This window comes from Anarrhichthys ocellatus, unplaced genomic scaffold (genome assembly GCF_004355925.1).
Source record: "Anarrhichthys ocellatus isolate YVR2014 unplaced genomic scaffold, GSC_Weel_1.0 scaffold2, whole genome shotgun sequence".
In the NCBI taxonomy this organism is placed as follows: Eukaryota; Metazoa; Chordata; class Actinopteri; order Perciformes; family Anarhichadidae; genus Anarrhichthys; species Anarrhichthys ocellatus.
This window is the reverse complement of record NW_022280032.1, coordinates 7,007,547-7,029,494: the sequence shown is the minus strand read 5'-3', so window position 1 is coordinate 7,029,494 and position 21,948 is coordinate 7,007,547. Positions and strand designations below refer to the sequence as shown.

Here is a 21,948-nt window from a genome sequence, read left to right as displayed (position 1 = left end):
GGGGGGGGGGGGGGGGGGGGGAGAGCAGGAGAGAGGTCAGTAGAGGTGGGGTGACTCACAGATGCAGGCGAGTGTCAGGAAGGAAACACAGTCAACTATTCCACAGGATTTCCTTACAGGAAGAGCACACACTCCTAACTAAACAAACCAACGATGCCAACGTCTAACTCTCAAATCTAAACGTTACATGCAGTAACTTCTCCCATACCTGGGTCTGATTAGAAAAATGGGCTCATTTCCATCTCCAGTGATTAGAGGGCTAACGAGAAAGGTAAGGGGGGCAGTGTTAAGAAATTGTAAAGGTGTAGAATTGCTATCTAAACATCTGGAATAAGCCCACGAGACATTCGATAAGCTGCAGCACACTACATCTGATGTAATGTATAAAAGACAATGCAGATATAGATGCTCAGGATATGACAAGGGTCCCAGTCTTACCTCGGTGCGTGGTTTATGAGCGGCTGAACCTTGTACTTGGGGAACTTGTAGGATTTGAACTCGTCCATAGAGGATATTCCAGGCCAGCTGTCTTCTGTGGGAGTGCCTGTGGAGGGACATTCAATCGACCTTATTAGTCAGGCTAGTCCACGGCAGCTGGAGGGACTTTTCACACTGCCCTGGGGCGACATGCCAGGGTTTATGCGATTTAAAGTACTAAATGTTTGAGTGCTCCCCTGTCAGCAGGGGGCAGCACTGACCTAGCAGCCTGAAGATGAGATGCAGCTCATCCTCCACGGTGGAGCCGGGGAACAGAGGCCTGCCGGCAGACATCTCATAGAATATACAGCCCACACCCCTGACAGGAAGACACAGACAGGAGGGATTAAGTCAGAAAAATTTGCTGCACTTCATCATCAGAATGGTACGAGACTATGAATAATCAAAGACAATAATCTGAAATTCTTTCCTGTTGAGGATTTGCCTCTTCACCTTCACTACGTTCATGTGAACGTAAAGAGCGTGAAGCCGGGAGTCTAATCAGTATTTTCTAACAGTCGTAATCGTCCCTGTTGAGCGAGGCCCACTCACCACATGTCTATCTGAGTGGAGTACTCAGAGGAGCCCAGCAGCACATCGGGGGGCCGGTACCAGAGTGTGACCACCTCGTTAGAGTATGTTTTAGTGGGCACAGATTTGGCCCTCGCCAGGCCTGTGGAGCAGAAACATGAGATGTGAAAACGGATCGAATGGGCACATTTAGTAGAAACTGCAGATGACGGGTTTAATTCAAAAATGCCAAATATTCACCCTTTTTTTAAATATGGAACAATATAGAGGAAATATGTTGGAAAACAGGAGTCCTTTTTTAATCCAAATGACACAAAATAATTTTCATCTTACACAGATTGATAGTTGATGCAAATACCGTCTGTAGTTTTTACCAAAGTCTGCAAGTTTGAGTTCTCCTCTGTCATTGATGAGCAGATTCTGGGGCTTCAGGTCTCTGTGGAGAACTTTCCGCTTGTGACAATAAGCCAGTCCTCGCAGGATCTGGTACAGAAAAATCTAGGGAAAGACATATTAGATCAGCAACTATCATCATAAATAAATGCTGTTGCTACATCACAAACCCCATCCAAACCCCTTTGTATTATAGATTTAGAAAAATAAAATCTATAAATTGCGGACTAATTGACAGTCAAAGTTGAGCTTCAATACGCAGTTTAAGTGTTTTTCTTATTTGAAGAGACATTTAACCACATTTCTACAAAACACACACAAACAAGAGATTTATGTGGAAAAGAAGGGTTAAGAAAACAAATTTCACTTTCCCTCCACTGCCTACGTTCCACCACCAGGGGGCACACTAAGTGTTTCTTGTATTGACGAAAGCAGCAACCACCAAAGTCATGGCAGTTGATGAAGTTGGCCGGCCCAGCAGGGTGCCTGTGGAGGCTCACCTTGACATTCTGCATGCTCAGGATGTTCCCACAGTCGTCCATGTACTGCTTGAGGTCTTTGTCCTAGATGGGGGGGGGGCGTTAAAAGAGGCACATCAACAGTTGTGCTCCTCATCCTCAACTCCACAGAGGGTCATGAATAATAATGATGTCAAACGTATTCATTGTAGCGTCCGTGCAGAGCATAAACCCGTGAGGCAGAGGTGAGGGGTCAAGGTTTCATTGGTCTCACCAGGTACTCGAAGACCAGTGTGAGCGACTTCTCTGTGTGGATGATATCGTGCAGCGTCACAATGTTGGCGTGTTTCAGGTCCTTCAGTAGCGACACTAGGGGACGAGGAAGAGGACACAGCTGTAACGACGGCATGAATTTACAATCACTGAGCCGTCTGAGGTCTATTCACAAAGCCTCGTCACGCACAAGTGTATCAGACTTATAAAGAAAGTCTCAGATTTAACACCATATACAAAGATAACTCTCCTTATATAACTTCTGTCCTGTAGTTGGTCTGACATTCTCACTCCGAAGTACCCACAATGCATTTCTCCGGGAGGGCAACCAGTAGTTTCAGGCACTTCGGTGAACTTATTTAGAGTTAAAGCACCCGAGTTCAAAACTTATTTCAAGTGTTTGACGCTTTTCATTAATTGCACCAAACAGAACTTGTTACTGGGGTTGAATTCTTGCCAAAGTCTGAAGGTTTGGGAGATTTTTTAGTTTGTGTTGAAACCTTGTTAGTGCTTCCATGTTAACTACATGTAGATAATAGTACAAACTTAAAATGTAGTCATTTCAAAACGGGACTAACTGGGAGGCCACAGTGGGTAATGTCTGAGATTCCACACTGAACCTTTAATACCTTCTCTGATCGCCGTGCATGGAGCCCCCTCCTCGTGCTCCAGTCTGATCTCCTTCAGCGCCACAAGGTTGTCCGTCAGCTTACTTCTCCCCTTGAAGACTGTAGCGTATGTACCCTGGAGGACAGGAGGAAACAGGTGAGACAGACCGCCAGGGGTTAAAGGTACGCCCTATAACTGTGTCGTCACGTGTTATATATTCTCTGAGAACATCAACACCTGTGAAGAAGTCAAGGTAAACACTCTCACGTACCTCCCCCAGTTTGTCCAGTTTGATGTAGGTCTCCAGCTTCCCAAATCCAATTTCTGACTGGAGAAGAGAAAAGGACAAACGCCATTAATGAGGGTAGCGTCTTTATTTGCACTGACAAGCTTACAGACACGACGGCAAATCCTTATGACGGCCTCGCAGCAGCAGAGGGGGGATGTAAGGAGGTCACACACAGCCTGCGCCATCATTGCTAATCTCTTGTGACAGCTGACTGTTGGCTTTTGGCTTTTACAATGTGTTTGTTTACAGGGAAGGGAAGGCAAACTTTACGTTACGTTAAACACACAATGGAAAACTCTCAAGTGCCTTGGACCACCAAAAATGAGTCAATTAATAAATAAGTCAATCAACAGAAAATGTCTTGGCTCATTTTGTAAGTATAAATGGCCAAAAAAAACTGCAGATTCATTGATCATGTAAATAATCATTAGGTGCATCCCTAATGGGCTTTAGAATACAATTTAAAAACACTAAGGTGCAATACTATTTATAAACAACTCTGCAGGGGAGCTTGTATGCAAATACGCTGGACTGGGTGAGGCTCTGTGTTCATACTTCTCCTCTGTTGCTTTTGACGGATGCATATTCAAAGTAAAACCACAAGCCAATTATTGAGGCAGCTCACATAGTGAATGCTGGGGTACAAAATAAAAACACGAGTGAGAGGATGAGATTAGACGGAGCGAAGTGTGAGCTCTCATTCTCTCACTTCTGTTTCTGGCTTCCTTTAAATAAAACTCTCACAGCTCTCTGTATGTTGAGCAGCCCCCCTTCCCCTCCCCGACGGCCTTTCTGACCGATTCTTCTCCACTGCTTATTGTCCAATCACAACGGCTCGCTCTCAGACGTGGGCAGCGAGTACTCTATATTTACATAAGCAGTTTGGAAGAATCAGCACTCGAGTTTCACGAGCAGCAGGGAATTATTTTAGCTTCTATTCCACGCCCTTTATCTGACAGGTGTGGCTCTGAGCTACCTGCAGATCCAGATCTTATCTGCAAAATGTTAGATAACACAAGGGTGATTATAGGCCATGAAGTGATATATACAGTATATATATATAAATATGTCAAACGCCTTTTGACACATTGCGGGCGATGTTGAAAAGCAATGAGCAGGACTGTGATGATAATACTAGCGCCGGACTGATTTAATTTGCGTCATGTGTCATGACAAAGACATGACACATCTTTAGATTCAGTGACTTAAATCCACTTAGAAATAATAGACATTTGTAATTGTCCTTTTTCTTAAGACCACAATGTCTTTTCTTTCTTGCCCTCTAACCTCTCTCTCTCCCTCTCTCCCCCCCCCCCCTCTCTCTCTCTCTCTCTCTCACCAGTGATGCTCTGCGGGAGCGTCGGCTCAGCGGCTGGTCGAAGGGCGGGCTGCTCAGCTGCAGCTTCTCCAGGTAACCATCAGGTATCCGGATATCAGCCGGCAGGGACAGACGTTTGTTCAGGTCCTGCACACACACACAAAAAAAACAGAGAACCTCATTTAAAAACAGTGTCAACATGATGTATGACCATGAAAAAAACGGCGTAAACCTTCAGCAAACAGCGTAAGCTCTGAATAAATACCAGTGATCGACAACAAAAAGGTGAAACCCCAGAGTAAACAAGTAGAATGTGGAAGAACCAGCCAGCTTTAGGCCTCATCGGTCAACAGAGAGGGCAGTGTGTGTGGCAGCATGGGTTTATGTAGTTTCGTGTAGCAGTCTTGTGTAAGCATTAAAGGCAGCCTGTGGAGCCCTTTAAGAGTCCGAGGTAAAGTCTTTCCCAGAGCAACAAAGTACTAAAGCATGATGTTACATAAAATCAAACACACGCTCACAATGCAACGTCAGGATTCTTCCCATCATGCATTTCCTCTATTTGTTAGATTACTGTTAATCCGGCCTCTCTCTCTCTCTCTCTCTCTCTCTCTCTCTCTCTCTCAACACTTAGTAACACCCCTCCCTCCCTCCCTGCTAACATACAACTTGAACTTCCCACAATTCAACAACAAGCTCATTGATGAATCTGTAACTGAAGTTGCCTCGACTTGAGTGAGCCGATCCTTAAGCCTCACATTCAAACCACAACAGTGACTCAGCCTTTTGACTTCCTTGTTGATTACAGCTGATGGACTCAGTTTTATAGGAAGTGAAGTTTTGTATTACAACTTATGGAAATAAGACATATTGCACATTGCACAGGGCATTAATAAATATGTTAATATGTGGATGTGTTGATCAGAAATGTTACTCTGCTGTGCAACAAGACAGATTTAGCTCTTTTGCTTTTTTTTGGTATTCTTTCATAAAAATATTGCTTCTTACCGGATATATATTATTAACTTACAAAGCTGCATATACTGTACTCGAAGGTGTTTTGATGAATCTACAAATAAAGTCATGTGAATATGGTTTGATGTATCTGTATTTATGAATAACATTTCATATTTTCTGTGTGCTGGGTCAGTGTTGTCCTCAGAGCAAACAATGCCATCCATGTGTGTTTGCGTCGCTGCCCCCCCCCCTCCTCCAGTTGTCCAATCAACCCGCCTAATCTGGGCCAACAGGGGCCCATCTGTACCGTATTACAGTAATCCTTGTGATGTAATCCCAAAACAGCGTTTCTTCCTCTCCAGTGAGAGACGCACAATCCTCTACCTGAACACAGACGGAGGGATTTTCTCACTCCTCCTCCTCTTCTTCTACTACTGTTCCCCCTCTGAGTGTTACATCACAAAAGAAATGAAGGAACAAGACACCGAGTGTTGGGCTGTGAGAAAGTATAAAACCGTTTGTTTGTGTTCTTGCTTCTGTCTAAATAAACTCCCTTCAGGTTGTGAAACAGTCACAGGAAGTGTGGGGTGCACTGCTCGCACACACCGTCGTTACACAGCGAGAGATGGTGTGTCATGTCTCTGTGTGTGGTTAGTAATGGGTAATGTTAGTAATGTTTCCTTTCTTGCAGTCTTGCATGTTTGGTTCGTAGCTACTTGTATCTGCTCGTAAATCCCCAGACTTCCTGCAATCAAACCAACCAATGAACAGCGTCGGAGAGAGGGAGGTGTGTGGTCACAAGACGTCTGCTCGCATGATCGCCCAGCAGGTGCTGTGCAACATGTGGTTCACTGGCAAGATGTCGACATCAACCACACGGCGAAGTACAGATAGAAGTACGTGACTGCTCTGTCTGTTAAACGTAAATTGTTGTTAATTTAATTAGCTTGAGTGCTTTTATGGAAACTTTGTTTGCAACACCTTTACTTTGTCGGGTGTCATGTTTTGATTGTTTTTTAAGAGTTTAAAACTACATTTCATTTAACGGCGTGCGTGTGTGTGTGTGTGTGTGTGTGTGTGTGCGTGTGTGTGTGTGTGTGTGTTAATACACAGCCGAAACCAGGGGTCCTCAATCCAATCATCATGTTAAAATGTATTGATTATATATGTTAAACAATAAAAAAAAAATAAAAAAAAAATGAAAGGAGCATCAAACACTGATGTAATTAGTTCCTCTTCAATCACTACAGAAACCTACACAATAATATGATGCAAGTCAATGTCCGAAATCTGAAAAATTCCAGAAAACACCGATGCGGACACTTTATTTCCCTTCTTGCTCCACACTGCCTCTCTGTGTCCCTCCGAGCCGGTTGGATTAAAGCTTTCACTCTTTATCTCACTCTACATTTGTGTGCACGTCTGTCTTTCCATATGCTCTGCCGAATAAAACTCTGCTTAGCAGCATGCAGTAAGCCAGGACAACTGTAGCTCTACAACAGCTGCTTTTGTTCTCAAACGTTGGAACTTCATGGTAAAATGAAACAGAATATAATGATAATAATCACAGCGAGAGGTCTTTCCATAATGTGTTGACATTATGTAACCAACAGAGGAATGTCATAATCTGCCCGTCCTTTACCGACTCTGTGTGTGTGTGTGTGTGTGTGTGTGTGTGTGTGTGTTAAAAGAGAGGGTGAAAGTAAGTAAGGGGGTTGGCTGCTGGTGGTGGTAGCAGCTGTGAAACCTTTTTAAAACAGATTTACAAAGGATGTTCAGTTCAGCAGAACAGTATGTGTGTGTGTGTGTGTGTGTGTGTTTGTGTCCCCTGCTGAGATTTTGTGGGCAGCTCAGGACTTCGGCGTGTTGTTCTACGAACAACAGCATGGTGCAGTGACGCACATTAATAAACAGTAACTCTTCATTCATCATAAATTCATAATCAATCGCTCAGATTCCTTCACTCTTAAGTGAATTAATCAAAACATACCTTCAACGACAATGTGGAGGCAGACAAATAACTGTTGCAGTGACTCATGTTGCCCACAACGTATTCGCCATTAAAAAAAAAAAAAAAAAAAGGTAGAAAGGCTTCGCAAGGTTGAAATCTGAAAGAAACGAGCCCCACCTCTGCAGAGATGCGTCTGTTCCCTCTGTTCCGCAGACAGACACCCGTCGGCGACTGCACCTCATCCGAGGAAGTCCCCGACGCCTGGTCGCTCTCCCCGTCAGACCCCATCTTCAGGTTCTCGTGGACGATATCTGGAGTGGAGAAAGACAGAAAGTTAGGCTGAGAGGTGGAGTTTGACGGATGAAGCAGGTCTGTGGAAACACCGGCTGATGACTTCAACAGGAAAGAAAAACAACTCTCTTGACACTTTTATGAGTGCCTCTGTTCTCATAAATCTTCTGGCCGTGTCAGGTGTGTGTATATGTGAAGAGATACACAAGAAGTACATTAGGTTTAATAAGTTTGACTGATAGATTTCATTTATTTCATTGCCACGGGGCCTTACAAGACAAATCCATACATCACGATCACCCTGTAATCTTCCCACGCCTAAACAAACTCCTGCTTCATTGATATAAAGCACATTCCTCCAAGCTTCATGTTTATATTAGGGAGTGTTGTGAATATTTTAAATATTGTATCTGGGTTAGGAATCCAAGCTGTTGGTTTGCTGGAAGTGTCCAAAGTAAGTATTTATAGGCTCATTCTTTAACAAATGGCTTATTGTGAGTCTGAATGCAACACTGGAGCGATTGTACGGATATTTATGTGTGTGTGTGTGTGTGTGTGTCTGCAACATATGCCTCAAGCTGTGGTTTGTTTGAGCACATAATATATCTGTGTGTGCGTGTAGGCTCAGCTGACTCTGTAGAAATACAAAAACAATCTAGCTACTGTTGCAACTTCTGAACAGATTCTACCTCTTGAAACTAAATAAAAGGTCACAAAAAACGCAAATGTTAAATGTGATCACAGCCTTGTGTGTGTGTGTGTGTGTGTGTGTGTGTCTCTCTCTCTCTCTCTCTCTCTCTCTCTCTCTCACCGAGACGACTGCCGTTGCGAGGCATCACCATGAGAGAGCCCGGGCCTCCTCCGATGACGCTCGGGGGCCGTCGCAGCGGCGGCTTTTTAAATGAGCCCGTGTACTGGTGCAGGAAGGAGTGCACACTGTGGGCCGACGGAGGACGACCATTCCTCACTATCGGCTCTGTGGAAGGAGAAACAACATTTGTCTGAGAAAAAATGTCTGAGCAGGAATGTGAGCCCGCCTGTGACGGTATTAATGCTACTGGTAACAGAAACACTGAATCCCTTTACAACATTTTAGAAATGAACTTCTCAATGATATTTGGAAGACAAGTTCTAACAGACTAAAAGCTTTCTGAAGCTCTAACTATACATTACTGGTTACTTAGCATAATCACCGTTACATAAGAGGTTTCAACTCGTATTCTACTGATGATTAGATGTGCATGTAATATCAGTTAATTGCTGTGAAGAAGTGAGATAGTCAAATGCACGCTGAACAAATATTATTCCACATGAAGCATGTTTCCACAAATGGACTTGAACAAGAACACTGAATTCTCTTCTTCACGGGTTTAAAAGAGAGAAACAGAAGAAAACAGCCAACATCCAAGAAAAACTGAGATGATAAAAGCAAAGGACTGATGAAAGAAACAGAATCACTGTTACCATAGACATCAGATTACACAGTAGATCGAGTACTGTATACTGTTTAAGGTATTGCAATGTGTTACATATGCATGAGAATTTGTGATATTGTCAGTTTTAGCACACCTGAAAACAACCTAAAAGCTTAAACATAACAGTACTTGTCTTGGCGATATAAATAAAACAACCTTGGAGCCACCAGTGGGATTTGGTGCAGTTTAATGTGCTTTGATATTTCCAGAATATCCCATTGAAACAAGGGTTACTTCATAGCAGTTACAATGTGGTCTGTTCTCTCGTCCAGTGTGACCTGCATACTGTAAATAGCCAATATGAGAAGTGGGTAAACAAAACGTCTTCAGTCAGCAGCAGTGGATTTCTTTTGCTGGAGGGTCTAAAACTGCCATTACAGCGGAGCATTTGTCTAAATGCAAGAATGGAGCCGACAGAGGTGAACGATTGATTATGAATAAAGAAGGACCAACTGAAACACCGACTGTGGATGAGGGGAGAATGTGGACCCAGAGAAGCTGTTTCACAGGCAGACAGACCTCAGGCAGACGGACGTGTATTTTAATGGATGGATTAGCCAAAAGACATTGCAGATTATTTAAAATTAAATTTACTATGTGACAATATATGCTGTGGCATATGATTTTTATGTTTTTCATTGAGAGTTAGAATTACAAAGCCATCACTAAGGTTTTGTTTTCGTCACAGTATTCTTGCTGGCCTCGATGTGTAATTGTTTTGTGCTGTATAACTGATGGCTGACTGTCCTCCACTTCACTGAGACGTCACAGCGACCCTTCCCACACCTGATTAGATAAATGCACCGCTGACTGGGCGGTCAACCATCGGCGACTGTTCTGTCACATTTATCAGGAAATAAGACATGTAGTTGCAGAGTCATGACTCATTTTGTATCAACAATACCTAATAATAAATATTGAAGACTTAAAAGCTTTGGAGGAAGCAATCCATGTCATCATCTAAACCCCCCCCATTGCTTTCTCATTTGTCTGGCTTCTAGTTTCCAGGCTCAATACATTTATAGACTAAAATCTCATTGACAACATTAAGCTCACAGGGTTCAGAGCACTGTGGGCTGAAAAACAGATTCCACCACGTAACAGTTTTGTAACCACATATGTCAAAACTATGGAACATATGGTGTGTCCTATATTACAAGCCATGTCAACAATTTGTCAGTTTTCCCTTCTACACCGATGAGGCGTTTCCTAGATGTCCTATGAAAACAGAAGAAAACACAGACCCCGTGTAACTTCCAGGCCCTGATGCCACCCCTCTCTTATCTCTTTGCAGCTGCTGGCCTCAGTTAGAAGTGTTACATAATCAGATCAGAACCACAACGCTTTCCCCAATCACAGAGTTCAGATCGCATCTCATCTGGCTACCCCGTTCTGTCTCCTCTCTACCCCCTATTTACTGTTACACAGGCTGCTAAGCGGACGCGCGCACACGCACCCACGCACCCACACACCCACGCACCCACACACACACACACACACACACCACTCTGGGCAAACCTGGTGTTAATCACTATACAAAAAGCTCTTTGCAAAGCCCTGTTAGTTCTCAGAGGGGGGGGGAGGGGGACTTGGACGATCTGATTAATTGAAGAAGGTGAAAAAAAACCCGTCCCAATTGGACAAAAGACAACAGAAAACCGAGGACAGGACTGAAAGAGGAACTCTGGGTGGCCAAAAGAGAGGAAGAAGAGTTGAAAGAATGCATCGAGATGCATGGCCGGTTTCACCAAGTCATCCAAGTTGCCGTGGCAATGTCATGGAAACTCTAGAAGGTTTCCAGATCCTGAGCGCCATGGCAACGGACGTGGTAGTACACCGAGTCGTGCTCCCTCCCCTCACTCCCTCGCCCCCTCGCTTCCTGTAGACTTTGTGAATATCAGCGGAGATAAGCCGCGGTGCGACGATGCTTTTATTGCGAGGCCTTTAAGGCCGCAGCCTTCAGCAGCATCCAGATGAACGACGTGAGGAACTAGAGTATCTACGACTGTGGAACAGAGTGCCTCTACAGTAACATAAATAAAGAGTTATTGCTGTAAATGTCACATTGTTTTCTGTATATAGTCAATGTTTAAGTGACATTTCCAAGGCTTCGACTCACTTAAAAGCTTATAGGGATAGTTTGGATTGTGTCGGGTAGAGTGAGGTACTGATCCATAGTCCATGTTGTTTTAAAGGGCGAGTTCAGATTCACCAAAGTCACACAACAACAGAAACTAACCGACACAACACTAACTAACCGACAACAACACTAACCAACAACAACACTAACTAACCAACAACAACACAATCTAACCGACAACACCAACTAACCAACAACACTAACTAACTAACCAACAACACCACAAACTAACCAACAACCACACAAACTAACCAACAACCACACAAACTAACCAACAACAACAACACAAACTAACTAACCAACACAAACAAATTAACCAATCGAGGTCGCGGTAGACAAGCAGCTCTCGTGTTCTCCGGACTGTTTTTAAATCAGAGAGCACAGATAACGGCTTCAGTTCCCCGTCGGAAAGGGAAAAGTGAAATATTCTAGATAAAGCATAAACTTAAACTGATAGATTATTTTAGATCATTGCTTTACTCCCGTCTGTTTCCCCAAACTGTGCGCGTGCAGACCTCCATCTACTGGAGGTTATAAAGTTAAGAACCTCATACAACCATCTTCAAAAAAAAACAAAAAATCCCTTTAAGGACAAAAGTAAACGACTCCCAAGTGGCATTTCAGTAAGAAATATCCAATCCTTGAGCTAAATACTCTGTCGGAGTATCACGAACTGCAACTGATGCGTAGATTAGACTTTGCAGAAACCTGATCTAAGCATATATATCTGAACATATAGAGCGGTTTAACTCAGTCGGCTTTCAGATTCTGATAAGTGTTAGATAATAATTGGATTTGGCTTTGGATGAAAGTGCGATATAAATGTAGTCCATTAAAAAAGAGCAACTAAACCCTATTTCAGACATGCACTTCATTACGTAAACGTGTTTGAATAAACCTCTGAGGCATGACGATGAGCTTGGTTTCTGATGGTTATGGTTAGACTACAGTGTCCCTTGTTTACTGAGTGATGGAGAGAAAAAAAGTTATTAAACTGCAGTAAATGTTTTAAAATCCTTTACTGATGCAACCTGTCTGTCTTTCATATAATGTTACACCTCACCACTGCTCTCCAGCAGCACCAACGCTCCTGTAATGGAACCAAGAGCCACAATAATCCAAAATAACCGTCTTTACGTAACAAAATGTAGTTGTGGATGATAAATATGCAATCCTCTATCATTATATATGTTATTTAATATAGAAATACCAATAAATAATCTTGTCGTCTGTGTGGAAGTTCTTCAGCCTTCAGAGTGAAGAAGACATAAAGCTCACTAAAGTGCAACATACTGCACTTCATTTCCAGTTGGATTGTATTCGTCCGTTAACCTGCAAGTACTTCTATTTAGAGATTTCTTTAAGTGATGGAAGGTCCTGTAAATTGGTGCAGTTTTGGAGAAAATGTTACATAAATGTTTGTGCACGCTGTCAATGATGGTGCTGAGAGTAGCATCTCTACTATACATCGGCGTGTTATTAAACACTATATGAATGCCAAAAACAAAAAATACTTGAAGAGACAAATGAAGCCAGCAATATGACAGATACCATGTGTGAAAAGGGCTTATGGTGCAGAGCGTTGGCTCATGGTTGTTCGATAGAAAGAAAAGACAAAAGTAACGGTCATAACATTCATAACCCCACAACTGTTTCATTATCTTGTGTTACTATGTTGAAGAGCATTGAGATAAATGTATAAATCAATATAAAAATACGTCCGACTCAATATCATATAAAGTGTCGCATCAACGTTGACAGACTGCTCCTGAACCTCACCGCTGTCCTTCAGGGCGTTCTCCTCGATGGTCATCTGCTCGGCCAGCTCAGACAGCGACTCGTCGATGGTGTGGCTGCCTCGTAACGTCTGCGAGAGACGCCGCTTGAACCGCTTCATCTTCTCCATGGAGCTCTCGGGAAGGGGAGGCCTGAGGACGACAAATAAAACAATGCATATTTGAGCGGTGGTTGTAACCCTACACAATGATATGAACAGATACAGCTTGTTTTTAGTTTTGTTTCTTACAGAAGACTACTCTACCACCACTATCTGTGAGCTGTATGGTTGTCGCAGGCCTTGACATTTCACAGACAAAACTGTAAACTGCCTTTAATTGAAAAGAATACACCTCGTCCGTCTGCAGCATTGTTTCACAATCCCACATCGAGAGTCAAACTGAAATCGAGGACGTCGTTGAATCACCAACGACACGGATGAATCGGCACTCAGGCGTTAATTATGACTCAGCTCATTCGGGCACATTGCTTTACATTCCTCCTCCTGGGAAAACATTACAAGTTGGTGAGAGATTCTTACGGGTGAGTTTAGAGTACGGTGGCCCGGCTTACCGGACTGTAAAAGCAAATCCTAAACCAGGGGGATTTGCTCCTGAATGGAGCCGGACTAGCCTGGGCCGCATCGAGTCCACATCACACATTCCAGCTGCATTTACTGTGTACATGAGAGTAACTGACTGTGAGAGCTAGAGACAGTATATATGTGTGTGTGTGTGTGTGTGTGTGTGTGTGTGTGAGAGAGAATCCCTGAGAAGAGGAACAAAGGAGTTCAAATGAAGACATCAAGATATTTAGGAATGTTTGGCAGATTACAGGCAGCCTCTCCCCGTGACCTACATGTAGAGATCGTGACTCCACTACTGCTGCAGATACGGACATGTGTCTGTCTGTCTGTGACGGCGATGAGTAAATCCAGACATGAGCACATATGAATGATAGTGGAAGCCCTCAGGGCTCGCTGCCCGTCAGCTTCTCCCTCGTGTCTTCCAGATATCGCTCATAACCTGATCTCTGTCGTAACGTACTTACACGGCCAGAGCCAAGTAACAACAAGGTGGTGGAATCTGATTACGGCTGAAACTAAAGCTGCAGTCTAAATGTTGATGCTTTGAACCGTCAGTTGAAAGGTTTGGCTCTTTCTTGAAACAATACTCTTTGTTATTCAATTTACAACAATATGAAACAAAGAATTTCTAGTCTTTGTGCCCGACAAACAACGTAAACGATTAACAGATTGTTGTTGATTATTACGGTGGAGATTGGGAGAAGCATTAGCCCAAACTGACAAATCAGATTTGACTTAAAAACAAGTCAAAGTGGTGAACAAGTCCAAAAACATGGTGACGGTGGCAGCAAAGTACTGTAGCAAACATGGCGCCTTGATGAAAAACCTTGAGAAGATAAAGATGAGTCAGAAGCTTCATTTTTCACCCGACAAAGTCTAAAAAAAGTTTGTACGTATGGAGCTTTAGGAGGCAGAGAGTCGGCCCCCATTCCCTCCACAGAGCAGCAACCAGCTGAACTGGGCTCAAGGCCAAAGCAAACTGGGACAGTACAAAGACAAAATATTACTGGAGATCATGAGCATTTAAAGGAAACTTCTTCTATCTTCTGATAGCAGTGAGGCAGACCTACTACCTAGAAATCATGCACCATGACGGTAGAACTCATCCAGGGGCGTCCTGTTGTTGAGTGGTTTAGGACGAGTACTTGCTTCCTGGTTCGATTCTGGCCAGCAATCACAACATCAAAGTTTAATTTTGGCATATAGAGCAAACCTACCAGGTCATACGCACAAGGGATGGAGCACTCTTCTTCACTACAGCCTGTTTGTTTTTTAAATTCGGACTGGTCAGAATATATATTTTACATAATCATCTCGTCTTGCACTACGTTCATACACACTTGCCCTTCTGTGCTCTCAGTCAAGCAACAATCAATCTAACTATTCCAGGATCCGAGAGGAGGCAGAGCGTCAACTCGAGTGTCATAACGGCTTCACATCAGTCCGCCTCGTGACGCGTCAGCTCCAGCGTGAACAAGCGGCCCGTCGTCTCCCCGACAGCCCACTGCGTTACCCGCTCTGCTGCTGCAGCGTCGAGCTCAGCCTGCAACATGTGCGCTGCATAGAATAAGTGCACTCATCATACCGAGGCAGAAGAATGTAATGAACCACTATAGAAGGGTGCCCTGGAAGAGACAACAGGGACTGTTTCCTGTCTTTCTTCCCAAATTAGGCGCATTTCATTCAACTGGTTTGGAGCGGATACACTAGGCTGGAAGAAGTCACCGCAGGATCTACGTATTTCACGCTATTTTGTGGACTTTTCATAAATTTATAGGAGTAATAGAAAAAAAGAAAAAGGCAAACAAAATCAGTGTGTGTTGTGTTTACAATCATTGGGATAAACTCAAGGATTATCTGGCACCAAAATTGGGATAAATTCACAGGACATTCCCCGTTTCTGTTTTTTGGCAGTAAATCTGTCTTCAGTTTCCATGGTGATATGCAGAATCCCTTCTGAATTTATGAATGTAGAAGACGGAGCACATCAACATCCCATAAATAACCAGGGTTTGACCTACTATCCTGTGCAGACTCTGTGGATACAAATCACTTTCTGAGTGTTCAATGGAAAGTTAATGGAGCAGTAGGGAGGAGGAAAAGAGAAGGGGGGGGGGGGGGGGTCTACTGTGCACCCCCCCATCCGCTGGCCCAAGTTCCTGCTGTGGGATCGAGTGCCGAGCTTTGGACATGATCCCTGTTGCGAGCCTTATTCCTGCTCCCCTAAGTAGGCCGGTCTGAGCTCTAGATCTGCTGGGAGGTGGCCAGGGAGCAGGGGGGAGGAGGGGGGAGCGGGCGTCCGAGGTCCACGATTGTGGATTTGTTACCACAGCAACCCGACTGCTTTTTCCATGTTGAAAATGCAGAGCACGACAGGAGACTGCATGCATGCAGATTTTGCGTCTCCCCCATCTCACAACCTGTAGCAACCCCCCCCCCCCCCCCCTCCAGACTACGTCTGCTTTTTCATTCCCTAAACCATCAACACCCAAAGCTACACAGCACTCGCCTCACTGACAAACCTCCCGCTGTATGTTTAAATTGCATTTCCCACCTCCGATGTTCCTGGCAGTTCAGTCGGCGAGAGGTAGAAGCGAGGTGGGGAAGCAGGAGCGAGGAGGAGCAGTATGGGTGCTGCAGTGGTGACAATACACACATGCTTCATATGGATTCTGTCCTTTTTCCCCCCTGCAGCCACGAGCAGACGGCGACTACTAAAGGGGTAAAGAGTTCCTGCTGTGAGGAACAACCCCCCCAATCCCCCACGACAGCCCTGTAAAGCCAGACTAATGCTCCACAATCACCGCAGAAGAAGTCTGTGCAATTGTCCCAGTTCTGCTGTAGATGAACCAATCGCATCACAGCCACCATCCCCTTCCTGCTTGTCTGGGCCACCCACAAGAAACAGGAAAAGAAAGGTCGCAACCTCTCCATGACCCCCCCGCAGGGTTCAGTAAACCACCTCACGTCACCGCCGTCAGGAGGACGGGGGTCCTAGAACACGTCTGCCTCTCCTTCCCGGACTGCTTGGCACACAGAAGACGACAAAGAACAAGCGTGACTGTTGGCGTGATTCACAGGGTGAGCTCAGCCTTTTGTTTTTTTCTAAAGAGCAGCCTTTTCTCATCCTGGCCAAGACAATGAGGACATGAGTGAAGGAGCTGGCTCCATCATGGGAGCCTAACATAAAGGCTGCATTGTGCACAGTAAAAAATAAAATAGAGACGCGGGAGGTAGTTTGTGTGCTGCGTGGTGCTGAGCTGAGCATGACAACCAGGCAGGCATGCTTCCCCCCCACGCACTGCAGCAGGTGAACATATAATGAAACAGTGAGATGTGTCTGAACTTAACCAAAGACCACGCACATGGAAAAGGGTCTCATCAAGTTGTCGTCTTTTCTTTGCTCTTTTCCATCCTTAATGACATGCACACTCTTTCTCCCCCACCCTGCTTTCATACTTGTCACACGTGTCACCTGTGTGTCTGCAGGGCTAGTTGGTGCAGATAGACAGGTCTGTGCTGCTGTGTCAGTGTGTGTGTGTGTGTGTGTGTGAGAGATACAACAGAAGTCTGAGCCTAGAGCCAGTGGCCGAAGGACGAGGCCAGACCAGACCAGAGACGCACACGGGCACAGATCTTCACAGACAAGATTCAACACTAGCTGATTAACATTGCTGCTGTGGTGATGGCGGCTTGAGTGACAGGTCTGCTCCTCTCTAAGCCTTCTGCTGTGGCCCAACTCTGCAGACAGACAGTCGATGAGCAAGTTCAACATTGCGAGTTCGTAGCTGCAGTTAAAGAGTTTTGTAGACGAACGGGTCAAAAATTGCTTTTCAATTTTCTTGATTAATTTCCCTTCATAAATATGTCCCGAATAACTACGGCTTTTACAATGAAACACATCATTCACATGTAAGCGATACATCTAAAGCACCACTAACACGTCACATGATAACACCGTTAATGAATGGGATGAAGGGGCTGCATGAATTGTGACAGATAAGCCTCGCGGACCCGGCTGAGATCAACAGATAGCGCCTGATAGCATCTGGTAGGCGGCAGACTTGTGTGTCATTCACATGTAAAACAGTTTTTTAAAAACATCCATCAAAAGTGTTGTGGTTGGAAATCCTTTGTGGATAAAAAAAAAACGAGGATTTTAGATGTTATTATTTCTTAATATGTATTTAAATATATTGACAGCCTTCATTGTGTCTAGATAAAAGGATGATTATCACTGACTCATTACGGAGATAATGGCCCAGGCGTGGACTCATCTCATCTGAGTGAAGTCACCTGGCGTCCATTTGTGAGCGGAGCATTAGCATCAGAGAGAGCGACGATTAGCCCCCCCCCCGCCCCGGCTCGTCTGCGCTCATCGATGCAGCGGAGATTCTTGATAACCTTTCATGGCTGTTCAAAGGCAACAACAGGCCAAGCTGCTATCTAACCGAGGGCAGACGGGAGTGAGAGGTTATCAGAATATCAGCTTCACAATCAAACTGCAAACACAGACGGCTCTCAGTAGCCTTTGTAGTCACTTCAGACAGACAGCATGCCAAACACAGGGAAGACCCTGCAGAAAGTTAAGGTGGTGTCTATTGTTTTGTCTGTGTGTCTTCAAAAAAACACCAAGTATGTTGGTGACAAATCGATCGACTTATTGAGCTCTAAATAGCTTTAACTTGAGACATTTCATAAAAATATGAAACAGAGCCAATAGTCCTAACAAGCCAAAACTTGTTTTGATCTCGTTCCTTCTTCTTTCCCGCTTGTTAGTTGTGAGAAACTCACTAAGCTTTGAAATAAATGGAAAATTGATATTGTCATTGAGAAGCAAATTACTTTACACCAAACATTGGCCAACCTTCTCAATCCCAGATTAGAAAGACCTACTGAGCCACGGTAGAGTGGGCCTAATTAAAAGAACAAACACATGGATTTAACGTGGCCTATTATTAAACCAGTGAGAACTTAATTATGAACAACTCGGCACATCTCAAATATGTGCAGCTATGCTGGCTGCAATAACGTCGGTTTGGACGGTATGTATGTGTGTGTGTGTGTCCGCTTCCAAATAAAGACCAGACAAGTGTTCAAATAGCTCCCGCAAATCCTGCCAAGAGGGACGGGGAAAAAAGGCAATATTTGTCCCTCACCTGTTCCAGACATTCAGATGACGACCCAGATATGTGGAGTGAGGTATTACATGAGAACTCTGTCAAACAGGTTCTCATCCAGCTGGCTCAGTGGGGTCTTTACTTCCACCACACACTCCCAAGATTCAGTCTGACAGAGAGAATCTGGGAGTGGAGGGCGGCCAAACTTGCCAGCAGCAGCATTTGTCTTGCGGTGCAACTGCATGCGAGGGGCCCCTGAGGGGCCAGAGTTCTTGTTTTAATGCAGCAAAGAAAAGAGGAAGAGTTTGTATTCATGGCTATCTATAGACAGGAGTGGTGCCTGTGACATAGCAGCTGCTCCCCAGAGAGCGGTGACACATTAACCTTCAGCCAGCTGCCTTGGCCTGCCGCTAAAAACACGCACACAAACACGCTCGGAACTCACATTCGAATCAGCAAAAACAGATTAAAAATCGCCCATAAAGTCTATGAAGTTTGGTTTGAAATCCTTCCGCGTATAATTAGATGTTCAAAAAGTAGAGAATGAATCTCTGGCAAAAACACATCTATTAATGTGTATGCTCTCGCTCTCTCTCTCTCTCACACTCTCACACACACACACATATACTGGGCCATCATTTGATCTGCACTGGGACTCCAGGGATCAGCAGCGCATGGCTACAGCTGTTTCACAGCAGCTCGGGTTGCACTGCCACCACCATCCCAAGGCCTTCACCAAGGGAACGAGACCACGTCAGACCAACACACACACACACACACACACACACACACACACACACACACACACACACACACACACACACACACACACACACACACACACACACACACACACACACCCTCCTACAGGTACCAGGCTCAACACCAGGTATTTTAAGCACACACACAAATCGACACACCTCCTAAAAGCTTCTGAATGATGCACATCTCTCAAGGAAGCTCAGCAGCTTGTGGCTGTCAAACTGAATGCTGCTCACAGGAAATGAGAGAAAGTGCCTCGACAGCGCTTTCATGAAGTAAAACAATGTAAACTGTAGAGTGACGGATAGGACGGGTGGGTATGTTTTGGTACTGACCACCATGTTTCCATAGCACAGTATCAAAAGCATTAAAGGCTTTATTTTATCGCTTTATTTTATGCATGTATATTTTAAGTCTCGTTTTCTTTCTTGATCTTCTGTTCTGTACGTACTTAAAGCCTAATTTGAAACTACTGTTACATGTTATTTGTCTGAAAAAAACAATAAATAAAGAAAAAAGCACCAAAAGCTTTTCACTGAATGCTTGTTTTTTTATCAGGGGGTTTGTGGTTTAAGTCATATTTTTGACTATATATATATATATTTAAGCAAAGTACTTTTTCAGCTGCTGTAGAAAAACACTGATCATCCTCAAAATAAGATATTTAAAATATATTTTTTAAACTTATATTTGATATAAATAGTATGCAGTGTGATGATTCAATATCACCAATTACCGACACTTGAGCAGAAGAATCAAATCACAATGATACGATGTTATCTAACCACAGCTGAAACGATTAGCTGATAAAGCTATTAGTCGATCAACAGAAAATAACCTGAACGTGTTTTGATTATCGTGCAAGTAATGTTCTTCAGTAGAACTGGTTCTAACTTCTCAAATGTTCACATTTGAGAAGTTTTAGACTTTCTGTTTTACATCTACCCTACATGAGTCAGTAGACAACACAACAACAATAAACATGTAACCACAGAGGCTCCTGGGTGTATTCACACCAGATGAACTTCCAATGAGCACAACAATGATGTCTTCCTTTTGGACATCCTGCCCCCCTCACACACACACACACACACACACACACACACACACACACACACACACACACACACACACACACAGTTCACCGCCACACCGGTTAGGAAGAAGACACAGGAACATTTCATTTCATTGAAAGCTGAGATTCCTGGAGTCCTTCTCGAACTACAGGCTGCTGTCTGCTGATCCTTCACACAAACAGTTGAGACGGCTTAAAGCTGTTAATACCGACTGTGTGTGTGAGATCAGAGGCCGCTACAGTTTTGAACGATGCTTCATAAATAGTTTGAGGAAGAATAAAGACCAGTCCACCTGTAAAATGTGGGTCAGTGAATGTTTTAGTGGCAACTATGGAGGACGACACATGCAGAGCAGCGAGCACAGACAAGCAAAACCTCGTTCAATGTAGTGACAACTAACCAGTCTGCGTTGAAACAACAAAGCTGACACTAATGTTTGAACCGTGAGGGCAGACATGATGGAGCATTAACCACTCTGGACGTACTTCACCATTCTTTTAAGCTGCGTGGAGCTCACCTCGCAGTGTGTTTTCGTTAAACGCGGCCATTCACCTGTGAGTGGGACAAAGTGAATAGAGCTCACACGACAATACCGGCTGCATTCACGCCGCAGGGCTGTGAAGTGAACATAGTTAAAGCCCGGTTTAGTGTCAACGCAGTGCGGTGGGAATGTGTCTCGTGCCCCTTAACCGGCGGTTCAATTCCCAGAAACTACACCGACATAATGTGAGTGACTCTCACCAGAAACGATGAACGTTGCTCCGACCGGAGTCCCCGACCTCGGAGCTTCTTTTCAGGCCGGATGCCGTCTTTCCCTCCGAGCCTGAAAAAAAATAAAAAGAACTGCTTCTTCTTCTTCTTCTTCTTTTGGGGTTTCGGTGTGGAGGTACTTTCTGTCGCTTATATCCGCGGTGCTGTGACGTTCAGCATCATGGCTTTAAAGTTTCACTCCCGGCAGAAAATAGGAAGCGCTGTTGTCGTTTTCTTCGACCATGGCAGTGTGAGAGACGATGGTTGATCGGAGTGTGTCCTCTCTGCCTGCTGACGCTGCCTGCCTGCCGCCACACAGCCGTGTCATCGAAAGTGTCAGCGGGGAAACAGCGTCGCCTAATGGTTGGTGCTGGTAACTGCAGAGAGATTGTCAGAGTTGCCCTACAGCGGCCCCTAGTGGAGGAAATGTTGCACTACATCCACAAAGAAGCAACACCACCACCATTATATGAATACTCTGTCTCAAGTAAAAGACAAGCATTCACAACTTCATTCAAGGAAAAGTACCATCAATGATGTGAAGTAACTGCACTCAAGTACATTTCTGTGTACTTATGCTACTTTACGTCAATTTTCTGCTACTTTAAACTTTTACACCACTACACTTCAGTTGCTATATTATAATATACGTTATTTTGAAATGGTCCATTCTGCATTATATTTGCCAACAAGTTTTCGATGACAGTTGTTTCCAAAAA

At 44.2% G+C, this 21,948-nt stretch overlaps 1 protein-coding gene across 1 annotated transcript in view; it reads right to left on the bottom strand.

Moving 5' to 3' along the window:
- LOC116391212 (cyclin-dependent kinase 17-like) overlaps positions 1–21,534 on the bottom strand; it is a 22,885-nt gene extending 1,351 nt beyond the window's left edge. The window contains exons 1-13 of the mRNA XM_031861601.1: positions 21,221–21,534; positions 12,939–13,087; positions 8,356–8,520; positions 7,431–7,564; positions 4,370–4,495; positions 3,013–3,069; positions 2,762–2,876; positions 2,134–2,228; positions 1,902–1,964; positions 1,383–1,506; positions 1,030–1,150; positions 699–796; positions 439–544 (exon numbers count right to left, since the gene is read on the bottom strand). Coding sequence (XP_031717461.1) covers positions 439–544; positions 699–796; positions 1,030–1,150; positions 1,383–1,506; positions 1,902–1,964; positions 2,134–2,228; positions 2,762–2,876; positions 3,013–3,069; positions 4,370–4,495; positions 7,431–7,564; positions 8,356–8,520; positions 12,939–13,065 — 1,331 coding nt within the window. The 5' untranslated portion in view covers positions 13,066–13,087; positions 21,221–21,534. The remainder of the gene's footprint in view (positions 1–438; positions 545–698; positions 797–1,029; positions 1,151–1,382; positions 1,507–1,901; positions 1,965–2,133; positions 2,229–2,761; positions 2,877–3,012; positions 3,070–4,369; positions 4,496–7,430; positions 7,565–8,355; positions 8,521–12,938; positions 13,088–21,220) is intronic.
- Between the last annotated feature and the right edge of the window lie 414 nt (positions 21,535–21,948).